Below are 16,604 nucleotides of genomic sequence, written 5' to 3'. Positions count from 1 at the left end.
GGCCATCTCTGCGTTGAGCCTCCGAACTGACACATTGATTGTCCTTGATTTAATGCCTGGCCCCCACTTGCGGCAAGGCACCATGTGTGACCAAGCGATGGCCACGTTCGGGAATTGTTTAGACAACTTGGTGATTTCCAGAAAGATTGCTTTCCTGAGTGCCTTACGGCCCATGCGCACCAAGTCATTGCCTCCGAGGTGAATAATAATTAGATCCGGGAACTGAAGTCCCTCATATCTTCTAGCCAATGCGACGAGTTGTTGAAGCTGTGTGATTCCCATTCCGCCAACCCCACACCATCGAAAGGCCACGTCTCGACTTGTTGCCAGATTAGGCTTACAGAGCTGATGCAACCTGTAGGCCGCCTGCCGAACAAATGAATGCCCTAAGACCCAAACCACATATGGCACCATCGAACTGTAATGAAAAAATTGAATGAGAAATCGACACTTAATTTGCGGATGTAGCGAAGGAGCACTGATCATACCAATTCAGGTCTAATGTAACGCTTAGAACAATTAGATGACCATCTCCCGATGGATTTCGCATCCACTATTGACAACCCAGCACCGGCCGCTAATGTAGCCGCACTGATCCTAAATGAATGGGGCGAATATCCCAGTGGGTCAACCCCTGCTGCCCTCAGTGTAACTTTTAATACCTCAGAGAATTAGTAGCGCGATAAGCATTCGCATGTAGAAAAAGCACGGGTGACCCTGTGAATGGGCGGACCGACAAGTACGTTTTTAAGTGACCCACTGGGCATAAAGACGACCCGTGAGCTGCGCTGAATCTAATGCGTGCACCCTTACTTAGCTGATCCGTTTTGGACTTACGCAGCTGTATTGTTACAAACTCTGGACTGGGTTGCACATCGGCCCGCTGGAGTCCTCCTAAGTGGTCACCCCTGGAAGCGCCTATTAATTCACTAATGAGAAATGCGCCATAAAAGGCCACAGAGAAAGCTGCTGCGAATAATGCAGTCTCAAAAGATGAGGAACACACTGAGGGGATTCTGTTCAATAGCTTCTCCGGTAAGGATGCCGTTATGGGGCGCCTAGGGTCTGACTTAGGACCTTCTGCTCTAGCCCACCCAGCCACGCCCGCTTAATAACAAAGGTGTTTAACTGGGACTCTTGATTCCGGAGTCTCCTGAAAAAACAAATGGCGGCCAGGTTAGCTTTGGCGCAGGAAACTGGTCTACCCCTGTCTCTCAAATGCTGTAAAAATTTACAGATAGCCTCTGCAGAAAACCAGACTGAAATTTGCTGAGACTTTAAGTAATGTCTGTATTGTTGAAAATCCCTCTCGTATGCCCCCTTCAAACGGGTGGCTAGAGATGTTGCTACTAGAGCTGGGAGGGCGGGACACCAATCTTCCACAGAGATGCTGGGAACTCCGTCATCTTCTCTGCCGCCTGGGGGTGGAACCTCAGAAAATCCTGCATTAATGAGTGCGATAGAGCGTCAGCAGCATTGTTATGAACCCCCGGCACATGCTTCACATGAAAGGTAATATTTAGCTTCAAGCAACTCAGCACCAAGTGTTTAAGGAGGCGGAGTACCATTCTACATGTAGCCTTATTTTCTATTGATCGCCTCAACCACAGCCATGTTGTCAGACCAGAAGACCACTGATCTGTCCTTGAATTTATTGTCCCAAATGGTGATGGCGACGATAATAGGGAACAGCTCTAGGAAAGCTATATTCTTAGTTAATCTCTTGCTGACCCAATCTACTGGCCAATCAGCTCTGCACCAGGAAGGGCCCAGGATGGCGCCAAAGCCTACGCTGCCTGCTGCATCCGTGAATAACCCCAGAATGGGGTTAGGAACCGGAGGGTGAGGACAAATTACTGCCCGTTAAAGTCCTGTAAAAATACATCCCATACCCTTAAGTCATCCCTCACTTCCAGTGACAGTCTAGTGTGATGGTGTTTCTCGGTCAAACCAGCCATAGACCTAGCAATGGACCTGGAAAAGGGGCAAGCCATGGGAATAATCCTCAGAGCGAAATTCAGCTGTCCCACCAGGACCTGTAACTGGTGCAGGGTAACTTTTCTCTGTGACAACAAAACACTAATGGACTCTTTAAATACCTGTAACTTGTCTGCAGGCAGGCAACACTCCCCAGCCACTGAATCAATCTCAATCTCTAGGAAGGTAATGCAAGTAGAAGGGCCTTCTGTCTTGTCCGGGGCTAGAGGGACCCCAAACTCGCTGAACATAGCAGTCAAGGCCTGAAGGGCCCACAAGCACCTCGCCGTCCGCGGGACCCAGTACCAAAAAAAGTCCAAGTAATGTATCACATCTTTGTGACCCGTACATCTGGTAAAGATTCACTGCAGTGCGGTGCTGAACTGTTCAAAATAACTGTAGGACACACTACAACCCATGGGCATGCATTTATCATAGAAGTAATCCCCTTTAAATTGGAATCCTAGTAAATGGTAGTGATCAGGGTGGACTGGGAGAAGCCTGAAAGCCGATTCAATGTCTGTTTTTGCTAACAAAGCACCGTGCCCTAACACCCTCAACTTCGCCAGGGCCTGGTCAACAGTCGCATAGCGGACTAAGCAGAGTTGAGGGTCGATAGCCTCATTCACAGACGAACCCCGAGGATCAGACAGATTATGAATTAACCTGAACTGGCCTGGCTCCTTTTTGTGAACTACCCCCAAAGGGGAACAAACAAAATCTGAAGTTGGGGGAGAAGGAAAAGGGCCTGCCAAACTGCCGTTCCTTGTCAATCATTTTTGCCACCACTCCTGGGTTCCATAAAGCAGACACAAGGTTCTTGCAATGTTCTAAAGGGGGAACACTGGCGGCAGGTATCCTAAAGCCCTGTTAGAAGCCCTTAACTAGTAATTCAGCAGACTCTAACTGGGTAATCCTGCAACCATGGGAATAAGGCGTCAATTTTTATGGGTGAAGGCAAAGTTAATTTAATTACCGGGCTTACTCCCATCTTTGACTTTTTCCCTGGATTTCTTAAGGCACTTAAACTCAGAGTGGGAGGGATGTCCGCAAACGGAGCAGGTGTGCCTGAATTTGCACGACCCGGGGGTCGCGAGCATATTTTACTATAAAACGCCCAACATGACCCTTTTTTATCACTGGGGTATTGTGAACGAAAGGGCTGCTTCCCGAGTAATTTGTTATTCACACACTCCAACCAAACATTCACTTTAGTCTGATCCCACCCAATTGTTGGGTCCTCCACCTTTGCCCACCTGAAATCCCTGTCATACTCCAACCAGGAGTTCCCTCCTTACATGTGGTGTGCTCTTAATATTTTGTTTACATAACAAATCATAGAAATACCCAACTCTGGTTTCTTTTCAAGCATGACAGACATAAAACATTGAAACCAAACAACCAATTAGTAATACTTTCTTCCACCTTGGGTTTCTTGTCACCAGCTGACAATGCCTTCACCTCTTTATCTTTGGTTTCCACTTTCCTTCTTTTTGCCCTGATCAGAGTTAAAATGTCCACAAATCCCCTACTAAATTTTTTCTTTAACCTCTGCACCAACATGAGCAGTGAGCTTACCTGGTCTTGACAATAGTGTGTCTAGCCCCACCCCTTCCGCTGATATACTAGCTTTAGATGAATCGTTGCTCATTACAGCCACCTTACTCTTTTCCAAGGGAATAGAAGAAGGCAGAGGGCCCGGTGCCAGCGTGACACCCGGGACCCCAGCTGCCGCCTGTAATGGGGGAACACTATGCGCCGCTGCCAACGCCTCCACCTAGTGTTTAAGCTCTGACACTGAGTTTTGCAGCGAATCATTCGTGGCTCAAGGAGTTATAGGGTGGGGGGGGGGAGTTGTTGAGGTATTAATGTTAGCTAATAACTGAGACACTGGCAGCAAGGCTTGCGTTGTCGGGTCCTGCATGGTTACCTGCGAGGTAGGGCAGGCCGGTGTTTGCACAACTGGGGAAGGTGTTGCTGGCACTGCCGCCTTTGCCTGGGGTGATGTTTGGATTACTGGCACCGCAGAAGGCACAGCTAAAGTTGGCAATGACTTTTGGATGTCTGCTAACATGGCTGCCGCCCCAGGACAGGAGCAGGTACAGTATTCTCTCCACCTCAGGGAGGCTCAGAAGTAGCGCTCATGGGTGTTAATAAAATGACAGGGGTAGAGGATTGCTCAGGGGTGTAATAGCTGCTGAGGGAGACAATGGTTGCTGTGCGTGTGCAACCTGCTTTTTATTTCTATGCTTCACAGGGGGAAACGCTGCACGGGGAGCTACATTAGACCGCCGCGGGTGGCTAGTTCCTGCAACATTATCCTCAATCTCAGATGTTGCATCCCCGCTGTCCGAACCTCCATTACCCAGCTTCACCAATACCAGCTTTAGAAGCTGAGACAATACAGGGTCCCTCCCCTTCCTCTTACCGGATCTTACGCTGTTGGACGCCATGTTTCAATGATACTTGACCAACCTGCTTATAAAAAGAAAAAAAACTGTATAAAGGCTCTGTGACCACTGTGACAGACTTAATTAATCATTAACCCTACCAAGCTATTAACAGTGCAGCTGCAAGAAGCCCAAGGCGCACTGTAACAGTTTTAAATGAGCATTAACATCAAATTGGCATTAACTTTGCAAATTTGAAATGCCTTGGGGGCACTGTAACATCGTTAAAACAGTAATTACAACAACACGCTAACACATGTAACACACTATAACCCGCTTAACTGTAATAGCAATTCATTACCATGCCAATCAATTTGCCTGTACCACGCGGCGAATCTTACTTCTGCACACTGCCAGTGCTAGTGTGCTTTACTATTTGAAAAAAAGTGGGGCGCTTGGCCTTGAGTGAAATGCGCTGTTTAACAAAACAATTAAGAACCGTAGCATTATTGGTAGGGGGGAAATTGTAGCTAAAAAGCCCCTTAACTACTTTAAAAAATAATCGGTGATGGGCTGGAGTTGATTAACGGAGTATCGCGTCTCAGAAAAGGGGGGTGCTGGCCCCATGGAACAATTGTTTCCCTAACTAACGCAGCTGCCTAAGCGTACTCTCTCCTGCCCGCCGAACTGGCCGTCTGGGCGGGCCCCTCCCAAAAACCTGAATAGCCCGGGGAAGTGCCACTCCGACTGGGTGCTCAGCCACCAACGCTCCAAGTTCTGCTGTGGCACCGCCGAATTTCTCCTTTTTCTGCTGGCCTGGTCCGAAGGAGCAAGATCAATCCCAGGACGGAGACAGACGTTCTCCAAGCTCTGCGGGGGCGCCACCGAATCCCCTAGTTTCCCAAAGGAGATCCCTTTGTTTTGTGCACTCCTTAAAGCCCCCTGAGCGGTGAACATTTTTAAAGCCCCCTGCGTGGTGAAAATTGTCACAGTGCGTGGCTGCCCAGGAGCGCAGCTTAGAGGAAACACTGATCCAGAGTCCCTTAATAGATTTGAATTTCAGTGACTCTTAAGTTGCTTGTTTAATTTCCACTTGCACTACTAAACATTTTCTGTAATGAGCCCTAATTGTGAACTCCACTGAGGTCTAAGGTCACATTTTCATCTGTGTAAAGTGACAAATCATTCCAAATTGTGTCCATACAACTTTAAAAGACCGAGCACATGCAGTGTACATTCAGACTTCATTTTAGTGTAAAAGCCGCAACTGTCACATTTTTGGTACATGAGAGCTGCCTAGTTCGACCTTGGAAATTGCAACATTTAAAAATGTATTGGAATAAAAAGGTCCCTGCCAAAGAGTTGCCCTTCACTCTCTCTCTGTAATGCAAAGTGTTTCCTGCAGGCAAAGCATATCTCCAAGTAAGACTTTCCTAATAATATCTTCTAGGCTTATTCGCTACTACTAGTAATATCAATTTATTGTACAGTTAATTAAAATCACAACAAAGATATCAGAATATAATCAAAGCAGTGATTAAAACAGGAATACCCGTTATAAAACACGTAGGACAAAAGAAAGTGCAAAGTGCTAAAGCAACTAAAGTCAGTGACAAGGATCTTATGACCTTCATTATTAGCACCAAAGAAAAAAGTATAATGTACAAAGAGCAATAGAAAACTGCCCCATAGTTACCTTAGATGATGCCTCCCAGCATTTCACAAAGACTATAGAGACAGTAGAGGTTGCTCAGGGTATTGTCTCAGAGCCTTCCGCAGGACATTCAGAGGATGCAAGCAAGCATAGGAGGTACTAGTGCAAACAGTATAATTGTCCCAGGGTAAATGACGAATGCACCAAGATGTATCAGGGAAAGTAAAGTACAATATTCAAAAAGTAGTGGGGGAATTGCCCAAGATTGTTTAACGCAAGTTAACCCGGGAATGCTTCAAGAGTTGTTGAGATGATAAGATTTTTAAGGACCAAGTTTTGCAGCACAGGTGGGATTCTCAGTTTTGTTGAGGCTATCAGGAGGAATGTAACTGTTTTGATGTTCAATGTGATGTCCAGTTTCAGTCTAGCAATAACCGCCTGATGGCAAATTCGAACCCCTAGACAAAATCTCTGCAGAGAGAATCTTACATCAAGGGTTCTTTGTGTCACCATGCTAGGAGGTGACCGCACAAGTTCCACTCCCACAGTCTGAGTGCAGCTAGCTTAGCTTTTATCCACAGTTGGTAGGAGCAGGCAATGTTATTCTGTTGTTTCCAAGGGATGTAGGAGTTAATTACTGACCAAGCATGGGAACTCTTGCTCAGTGCTGCCATATCCTCCAGCCTTGACAACTTTTATTGCAGTGGCGACATGATTGTCCAATGTGGTGGCCTCCCTACCTACAGTGATTTCACTCCCATAAGATACTGAAGGAATTATTTTTGTTTTCATCACCTTGAGTAGGGCATTAAGACTTGGTCACACTAATTTCTGTGCAACAGTCGTGACAGCAAACATGAGGCTGGTGCCTTTGCTTTTTTAAAGAACGCATATAGGATTTAAATGAACCTTGACTGTTCAGGCAAATACCGAGATATTTATACACAGGGCAATGATGAAGCCATACTCCATTAAGATGCCACCTGCAGCACTCTGCTGGTTTGTTCCCGAATGTGACAGTCTTGATTTTTGTGCAGTTCATTTCAAGTCTGTTCCTGAAATATAAGAGTGCAAAGTGGATAGTTGACATTGCAGGCCTATCTTAGTTTGGCTTAGCAGTACATGGTCATCTGCATAGAGCAGGTGGTTCATGCGTTGAGGTCCCAGTTTGGGTGGGTGGTAGTTCACTTTATTTTGAGTTTCCTACAGATCACCAATCTATAGATTAAAAAGCAAAGGAGCGAGTACTCATCCTTGCTTCAACCCTGTGTTTGTGGGGATCTTCCTCGAGATGCATGAGCTGTTCTCTAGTTTGACCTGCATCCAGGTTTTTGTGTAATGATGCTCAGTTGATCTCAGTAGATAGGATGAAAGGTTCTGATCCTTCAATTTGCTCCACAGAGAGCATCTAGGGACACTATCAAATGCAGCTTTGAAATCTACAAAGCAGGAGTAGAACGCCAATCCACTTCTGATACTTTTGTTGTGCATTAGGGCCAGCGCCATCAGGTTTAAAGGAGTGCCACAGTTGTCCCTGAATCAACACTGATATAGAGGAATGATCTGGCATTAATTTGCTCAGGCTTTTAGGCCATCAAGCAAATAGCTGGCAAAAAGCTTAGCATTATTACAGATAAGCATAATAAGGTGATAATAACGAGGATCAGATTTTATGCCTCCTTTGACAACTGGCTGAATGATGGATCTACTACAGGAGTCTAGGATGCAATTTGATACCAGGCAAGATCTGAGCAGTGGTGACATTACCTTAGCCCAGAATGTGGGATCAGGTTTAAAGATGGCTGTGGGAAGTCCATGTGGGCCAGGTGCCCCATCTTTCCAGAGTCTCGCCAATTTCAGTCCACATCGTTTCTCTATGGAGCTAATAACACTGATTTTAAAATGTCATTTGCTGAGCGTTCCCATGGTATGTCAGTTGTAGGAGTCTTTGTTATTCCTAGCGCAACAAAATGAGCACTTAGCATTGGGGTAGTGGAGCCCCAGATCTGTTGTCAGTTGAAGTGTGATGACTTTAGCCATTTGAGGTTTTCCTTGTTCACACCAGAACTGCTGGAAGTAGCAGCTCCAAATTTCGCGGAACAATTTGCATGCTGGATGTGCTGCCGTCTGTGGTTGCTGCCAGTACTATCCCCTAAGCAAATGTTAATGATGCGCCTGAAAAGGGGAAATGTCATAAGGAAAAGTCGAGGTAAGAAATAGACTTTCCTGTTGCTCACTTCCAGTCAGGTGGTGAATCTCTACTAAAATGACCATTAAGGAGCCTAAGACCAAGGGCTTTCCAGTCCGACAAAAAAGACACTGCCAAATTGTTCTGGCAGATTTTCACTTGGACCCTTTGCAGTGAAATATCGCAGATTATGTCCAAGTTGTTATCCTCTCTGCGATTCAAGCCACCAAACAGGTTTGGGTTGAAATTGCCAGATAGCATCGGAAATTTTAACTTAAGCTCAGTTATTATTGAAACCACTTCTTTTAGTTTTGCCTTCTTTCCTGATCTGATGGGATTTATGTAGTCATTGATAATCAGGAAAAAGTGTTTCTCATTGCTGTAGGATATGCCCATGTTGATTGTTTGAACCCATGATTCTTTCGGGGGAATCTCCTTCGCCATGCAGTGCAACTATGTAGAGATGTAGACTGTTAGGCCACCCATTTGACGGCTGTAGCTGTTCACTTTAATGGCTGGCTTCTGATATTTAATGTAGCCCATCAGAGGGACTGTTGTTTGAGCCTAAGTTTCCTGCAGGATACAAAGGTCAAAATTACTCCAAAATGTCACAATGTGATAGTCTTCAAGTTTTTGCATGAGCATGTGAATGTTCCATAAGCATAATTGTATCTAGGCCTTAGACAAGTGTTGGCTGTCTGAGCTCTCACTGTTTTGTCACCAAATATTTTTTGCCTAGAGGCTGGTTGGCAGCCAGCCCGTTCCAGTCATTTGGGTTGATCTCTGAAAAGTTAAGACCTTGTGCATTTTTTTAAAACGGAATACTTAGAAGCACATTTGGGTACCCTTTCACCTACATTCTTTTGGGTACAATTCCCTAACCTTGTAATAATGCTGTTTTGCCAAGACTGCTTCCACCCATGTAAAAGATGTAAAGGTAACCTGGGTGGGTTCTGATCCTTGGTCCCCATGGGGTTCTAGAAACTCTATTGATAAGATGTTGGTGGATTTTGTGTTTTGAATCTGGGATTGATTAAAGCAGCAGAATTATGTTTCCCCTATTTACGATGACACGCATCTCCCTCGATTGGTACTCTGGTGTGAGGATCAACTTGTTAAGCCCTGAGGAATAAAGCAAGTGGTTTGGGGTACCTTAGGAATTTGACTTGGTGAGAGGGAGCAATGTTGCGGGAGGGCTCTCTGGCAGATTGTTATCTGGGGGATTCCCCTGATGAGTTTTAAGAAGCTTCCTGGGTAGTGCTGAGTTCAGTATTGTGCTTGATGTTAACTTGATTACTGGTAGGTAAACAGTTGGTCATGCATGTGTGTTCTTTGTGGAACCTAATGGGCTTCTTCTCAGGAAATATAAGGGCCTTTACCTGGTCCCTTGGTGAAGGCAGGCTCTCCAACAGGGCCAGGAGATGATGCTGCTTTAGGAGGGTCAAAAGATTGATCACACATGGCGTCTTCTGAGATATTCAGAGATTCGTGTAGCTGGGGCTGTTAATGCAGGGAGGTGTGTGGTTTTATCTTGCTGATTTGTGATAAACATTGGCTATACCTTCCCTTGCTAGGGTAGTTGCCTTGAAGAACTTGTTATGTTGTTTCTTCAATCGTTTACGAGTCCATTTGCTTAGTTTTGACATAGATGAATTACTTGGTGAGGAGGTTATTGCTGTGGGCTTTAGAAGATCCTGTGAGGGTGCAGCAGTAGTGATAGAGAAGTCATCTTTCCTGGGAGCAAAGAAACTGTGGTCTCTGAATTGTTTTGCCTTTGAGTTGGTGATGGCCTTATGCACAACTTGTTGCCCATTTACATTTGGTTGAAGTGGAGCTACATAGGAGACAGTGTTTCGCTGATCATTCAATCAATCAATCAATCAATCAATCAATCGATTTATAAAGCACGCTATGTACCCGTTAGGGTTTCGAGGCGCTGGTGGGGGGGGGTAAGGGGGGGGGGGGTGTTGCTGCTATCGTTAGAAGAGCCATGTCTTGAGGAGTCTCCTGAAGGTGAGGAGGTCCTGGGTCTGGTGTAGTGAGGTGGGGAGAGAGTTCCAGGTCTTGGCGGCGAGGTAGGAGAAGGATCTGCCGCCAGAGGTCTTGCGCTGGATTCGGGGGACGATGGCGAGGGCAAGGTTGGCAGAGCGTAGTTGGCGTGAGGGGACATTGAAGTTGAGTCTGGAGTTCAGGTAGCAGGTGTCCGGTGTTGTGTAGTGCCTTTTGTGCGTGGGTGAGGAGTTTAAAGGTGATCATTCACCCTTGCACGAAGGTTTGATGGTGGATACTATGATCTGAGGTCTTGAAGCATAGCTTCCATGGTTTGTGGCTAGGTGGACAATGTATTCAAAATTGGAGATCATGAGCAAGACCCCTGCGGTCTTTGGGACTTCTGACAGAGCCACTGCTGACTGGACACACTTAATGAAGCTATTTAGTGCTTCTAGCTTCCTGACGATGCTTGTGATGAGGGCCGCAAGGGAGCTTAGGATAGCCACTTGAGCATTTAGTTGTCAGAGTGATAGGTTCTAGCGTCTACCATCAATTTTATGGTGTCCAACAATTAAGATCACATATCTGTGGTTTGTGGGGTTGAAAAAGTGAGGGATTCTCGAGTTATGGGATGATGGCTGTAGACTAAAGGCAGAGAGTTGTCCAAGGTTGCATCAATGCTTTGGGCAAGCAGCTCGTGTGCTGGTTCTTCATAAAGACTCGAGGAAGATGAAGAAGTGCCAAAGGGGCTGCATTTCACTGTATATGAGTTGAAGGGCCCATTTGCTGCTCGCACTGCTGATCGGAATTGAGGCCAGGTCTGTCAAGGAGCTCCGGCAGATGTCCATTCTCTGGACTGAACTGTGCTAAATCATCAGAGTGCTGTGCAAGGTTAGAACGAAGGCTAGCCTCTGCTCCATTTAGGTTGATGTCAACTAAATCAGAAGGCCAGCCATGAGCTTTAGTCCTGGGTGATGCCAGGTTTTTCTTGTGAGCCGTAGTCACTGGCTTTTTCCAATTGTTATGATGCAGGGAGGCAGAGGTTGCATGCACTGGGGCCTGAACCTGAACTTGAGGCAAGCCTTTTGGTGACTGAACTGCCATAGCTGTTGCTCCTTCCTGAACTAAGTCCTCAATGCAAGCATGATTCTCCTCGCATACAGAGGTTGTGAATTTCAAGAAGTCTGTAATTCTGTTCATAGGAGCTGCAGGATGACAGTCTTATGTGCTGGCAAGTAGAGTGGAGAGGCTGGGGTCCAGAATAAGTTCCAAGTCGGAGTCACTTTGGATCTTCTAATGTTTCATGTCATTTGTGTCAGTGGTATGAGCCCTAGTCCTTCTGGGCCTCGTCTTCTATGCAGATTCACTCTTGAGGCCGGAGCTTGTGGCTAAGGCCATAGCAGAGGTGGTTGCTTGAAACAATACCCCTGGGCCCACCAAGAGTTTCCGGAGTGGTTGAGGCAGTGGTGGAGGCAGTACAAGTATCGCCAGCCACACCCACTGGCTCTTGGTTAACTTCTGGGCAGCTAACAGGTTTCAGAAGTGTAGTGACAAAGAAAAAAAAGGGTACTGTAGCTTGTTCATAGAGTTAAATGATACTATACAGGACTTAGCGGACTTACTGGGGATGAAAAGAAGACAGGAACGTGCAATTCTAGGGAGGTGCGAGGGTGCACGCAGCACCAAGACCTGGCTCTGCTGTTTCGGCTGCACACACATCAACCCCCTGGCGTGGTTCCCCTGTTGGGGGTTCACGCTGCAACAGACTAAGCCTGCATTGGCCAGCTCTCTCCTCACCTATTCAGGCCTCTGGCTTGCAGCCTCAGATCCCTGGATCCCTGGCCCGCACTGGCTTCAACCGCCGCAGCTTGGCGACAGTGATAGCAAGGCGGTGATGACATCAACAGAAGCTGTGGAACCAAATAGATCAGCCCAGGCGCTGGTGCCCGTGGTGTCATTGCCTCCTCGTGCAGAGGCTACGCTCACTGAGTTTCCATTTTGGAAACAACAAGACAGGATTCTCTTCCACCGTGGATTGTCTGAGAATTCAGGGCCTGATTACAACTTTGGAGGAGGTGTTAATCCGTCCCAAATGTGACGGATATACCACCAGCCGTATTACGAGTTCCATAGGATATAATGGACTCGTAATACGGCTGGTGGTATATCCGTCACTTTACCGTCACTTTTGGGACGGATTAACACCTCCTCCAAAGTTGTAATAAGGCCCTCAGTCTGTTCAAAGTTGATTATTCATCTTTTCTGTTACTATAGAATTTACAAGGTACATGTTATGTTTATTTAAAGTCATAAGTCTGATGTTTACTGTACATTACTATTTAAACATCTCACATTCACATAATCCTGTGAATTCCCAAGCTGATGCCTAGGTTGCCATGGTCATCCTTAAATGAATGGTGTATACTTTAGCGTATGCTTTAGAACCTGCCCTGGAAAGCCCAGAGCATGAAACACCTTTGGTACTGTCCTGGGAGACTAAAGTAGTTGAAAAAACATTTGTGCCTCTATTGAGTAATCAAACACAAATGGACAGAATGCGGAATCAATCAAACATTCACCCCCAGTCATAGATCTGGGTTTAATCCATCAATTCTTTTGCTCACCACGTCACCCCAGTTTAGACACAGCCATATACAAATCAGTCTTGACCCTGTTCCCCATGGGAACAGTCCATCCCGAACTGCCAAGCCAGGTCCTCCCTGGACCGGAAACAAGCATCGTGGGACTGGTTTCAGGGTATCACCCTTCATCAGCCAGGCTAGCTTGAATCCACTGGCATAGTGGGCCCGGGACCCACGTCTGGGCATACCTGGCGCACTTAGAGCAACAAGAGCAAACAAACACAAATGATGGACGGCATGCAGAATCAATCAAAAACTCTCCCCAGTCACTGATCTCGGTTTAATCCATCAATTCTTTTGCTCACTACGGCACCCCAGTTTGGACCCAGCTATATGCAAATCAGTCTTGGCCACGCAATGGAAAGTATGCAGGAGACATTCAGGTGACTGTTCTGAAAGGCCTGTAAAAGAATGAGCCTGAGTTACGCATGCTGCAGAATTGACCAAGATCATCTTTACCAAGTTCCATTTTTTAAATGATATTGTCACATGATATGCCCATCTTTGATGTTGTACCTCATGTTGAATACTTTCATGGTAAAGGTGAAGATATGGCCCACTGTATTGTAATTGGACTTGACGAATGTGACGGATATTGCATACGCTGCATTAGGATCCCATTATATCCTAGGGAGATCGTATTATTTCTGACAGGCTATCCGTCACGTTATGAGTATTCTATCTGCTAATATCTAAATCAGGTCCTAAGTGGAAATTCTGAAGTTTGGGCTCATCGTGACCGTGAAGTGATGTCTTTGTGCCGAGAATTGACCGCATGTGAAAACTGTCAGTGCGAGGCTCAAGCAGAGCCTGCACTTCATGTAGACTACAACTGTCTGCAATTACCAGCAAAGACTTTCCGTGACACACGACCTCCTCCTCAAGCGAAAAGCCTCCTCCTTGCAGTCCCCTCCAATGTGAATGGAACTCTTCATGCCGGATTTCAGAAGATAAACTCTTGCTGGGCTAACCTGGTCCCTGTATCTGACTCGTGCTTCATCGCGGTTGGCCTGAACTTTTGACTTCCCCCTGATCTAGTGCGACCAAATAACTGTGAGTGGCCCTTTGTACTTCGTAGCACTTTTTCAGTTAAAAATTTGAAATTCAATATCAATGTTACTAATGATTGGAATTTTGTTTTTCTGGTATCCTTGGTTTGGGATTTTTCTTATGTTTTGTTTTCCCTTTATTATTTGTGACCTGGGTACATACTTATGCCTAGATACTTTACACATCACCTCTAAGTTAAGCAAGACTGCTTTTGTGCCAAGCTACCACAGCTTAAGGTCAGGGTAATTTATTGGCTGTTGTGGTTCACCCTGTCAAGGATTGCGGTTTTTGCTTGAGTGGGGTTTCCACCGGTCTCAACCAATAACCCAGTATCATATGAGTCATCATATGTTGAGTATCATATGTTTATTAGACCTGTTATAATCTGTGATAACATGAGCTCATCCTTCCCCAACTCAGAGTGCCAAAAACAGGTTTATGGTTGGTTCCATAACTAATGGTTTTGTGTAAAGGTGGGGTGGGGCGGAGCTTGAATTCTTTGTTGTGTGGGTTATGACAAACCTACTAATTCGGAATGGTTCACTCACTAAAGTCACTGATGTGATGCATGTGATGTGATGCATTTTTATACCAGCAGTTAACTTCAATCTCTTAGCCAATTCATTACTCTATAAAGACAAGCCAAATCTCAGTATGAGTCTCCTAGTTCAACTTCTTTCAAATTCACTTTAAATGACCTTTTTTGGGAAAATTTGAAATATTTCCTTTAGTAATGTTTTGAAAATTAAAAATGTAACTCTTTATATTACAAATGTAAAATTTAGGAAGCAGAAAGCAAACATGTCACAGATCATCATATTCCTTGTTACTAACTTTGAATTTTAATGTTTCACAGTTGCAAGAGATTTTCCGAAAGAAAAACGAAAAGAAGGATAGAAAGGGTGATGAAGAAAAATGTGCACAGCTGGTAAGAATTTTTTTTCTATTCATTTCCTTGTAGTGTATTACATCTCAACTCACTTGTGCTACCCAGTAAATGTTTGATCACAGCTTTAATGTAAAACCAATTTATGGATCGCCCTCTAACTTGGGAACCTGTTCTCCAGCCCTTTGTGAACTTGTCAAACAAAATGTATGTTGAAGGTTAATCCTGGAGCCTAAGCCTTAGTTAGTTTATGTGATGTTATTCGTAATGGGAGACAGTGAAATAAACGTATAATTAATTTTTCCAGATAAGTCTGAGACCGCATTTATACAATTTCTCATTTTGCAGCTTCCATGGTGCACAACCAACCTACCTCTCAACTATTTTCCTGATGATAAAACTTGGTGCGTTGCCACAGGGTGGTAGCCCTGTGGTAGTCGTTCATGGTCTATATTAGTATAATTAACTTTGTTTACTTACAGTGCGTAGGCATGACATGAGTTTGGTGTGAAGCACTTCATGAAAATATTATCCGAAGTCCCTTTAGGGAGGAGGGTACATACCTAACTCTATTGGCTATCTTCCTCCAAAACAAGATGGAGGATTCTGGCAGGAGGGGTTCACTTCAGGTCTGGGCACCCTAGAGGTGATCCCAGCTGGGGTGGCCGCTCCTGGTGTTTGCTAATTTTCCTGCCGGACCTGCCAGCCAGGGGGCAGGCATCTCCGCTAGCTGGAGTGCCCTCTGGAAGCATACCAAAAGGCAGGAGCCTTTGAAGCTCACCACCAAGTGTTGCTATTCCTGCAGAGGAAAGGTGTGAAGTACCCAGTGCAGGCTTTGTCCTTGACTCCTGAGAGCACAAAGACTCTCATCCCATGGGGTGAGAAACTTGTCTGGTGGTGGCAGTCTGGCATATACCGGTCAGCCACACACTAGAGAGTTGGGTGAATTTCATGGGGCATCTCTAAGATGCCCTCTGGGTGCATTTTATAATAAATCCAACACTGGCAGTGTGGATTTATTGAGTTGAGAAGTTTGATACCAAACTTCCCAGTCTTCAATAAAACCATCATGGAGCTGTGGAGTTCATAATGACAAACTCCCAGCCCATGTACTCAATATGGCTACACTGCAATTACAGGGTCCAAGAATGGATTTAGACCCTGTAAGGACATATTGCTCATGCAGCTATGCCCTCACCTGTGGTGTAATGCACCCTGCCTTAGGGCTAAAAGGCCTGCTAGCGGGGTGACTTACCTATGCCACAGGCAGTGGTTTGTGGGCATGGCCCCCAGGGAGGAATGCCATGTCGACTTTACTGTTTTTTCCCCACCTACAGACACAATTTTCAATGGCGGTGGGCATGTGTTTGGTCCCTTAGGGGCCCTCCTTGGCCACAGGGCCCATGGTGCCACTAGTATCTTTTAGCAGTGCCATGGGTGTGCCAATTGTGGAATCAATGGTACAGTTTAGGGAAAGAACACAGTTTCTGGTGCCTGGTTAGCACAACCCCAGCACACACTCAGTCAAGTTAGGAACAGATATCAGGCAAAAAGGGTGGGATGACCATGCCAAAAGGAGCACTTTCCTATAGTCTTTGCCAAAGTTCATTTATATTGTGCATACTTGATCTATTTTTACCTTGGCTTTTAAAGAAAATAAAATCAGTATCACAAGAATGTATTTGTCCATTTATTGTGTACTTATTATTAATTCTGAATCCTTTAGTTTCGGGAAAGCTGGTTCTTCCTTGCAGCTTCAGCATAACAAGAATACCTTTCCCCTGCAATTACAAAATGGTGCTAAAGCTTAAGCTGTTGAGGTATA

General features: G+C 45.4%; 1 protein-coding gene across 6 annotated transcripts in view; it reads left to right on the top strand.

The window, feature by feature from the left end:
* Nucleotides 1–16,604, top strand: part of MICU3 (mitochondrial calcium uptake family member 3) — a 387,135-nt gene that overhangs the window by 174,731 nt on the left and 195,800 nt on the right. For all 6 annotated transcript variants that reach the window (XM_069200650.1, XM_069200668.1, XM_069200685.1 and 3 more), the window contains exon 7: nt 14,750–14,821. In XM_069200650.1, the coding sequence (XP_069056751.1) occupies nt 14,750–14,821 (72 nt within the window). The remainder of the gene's footprint in view (nt 1–14,749; nt 14,822–16,604) is intronic.

Source organism: Pleurodeles waltl, chromosome 1_2, assembly GCF_031143425.1.
Source record: "Pleurodeles waltl isolate 20211129_DDA chromosome 1_2, aPleWal1.hap1.20221129, whole genome shotgun sequence".
NCBI classification, from domain to species: domain Eukaryota; kingdom Metazoa; phylum Chordata; class Amphibia; order Caudata; family Salamandridae; genus Pleurodeles; species Pleurodeles waltl.
The sequence above is the reverse complement of the archived record's forward strand: the minus strand, read 5'-3'. Positions and strand labels throughout refer to the sequence as shown.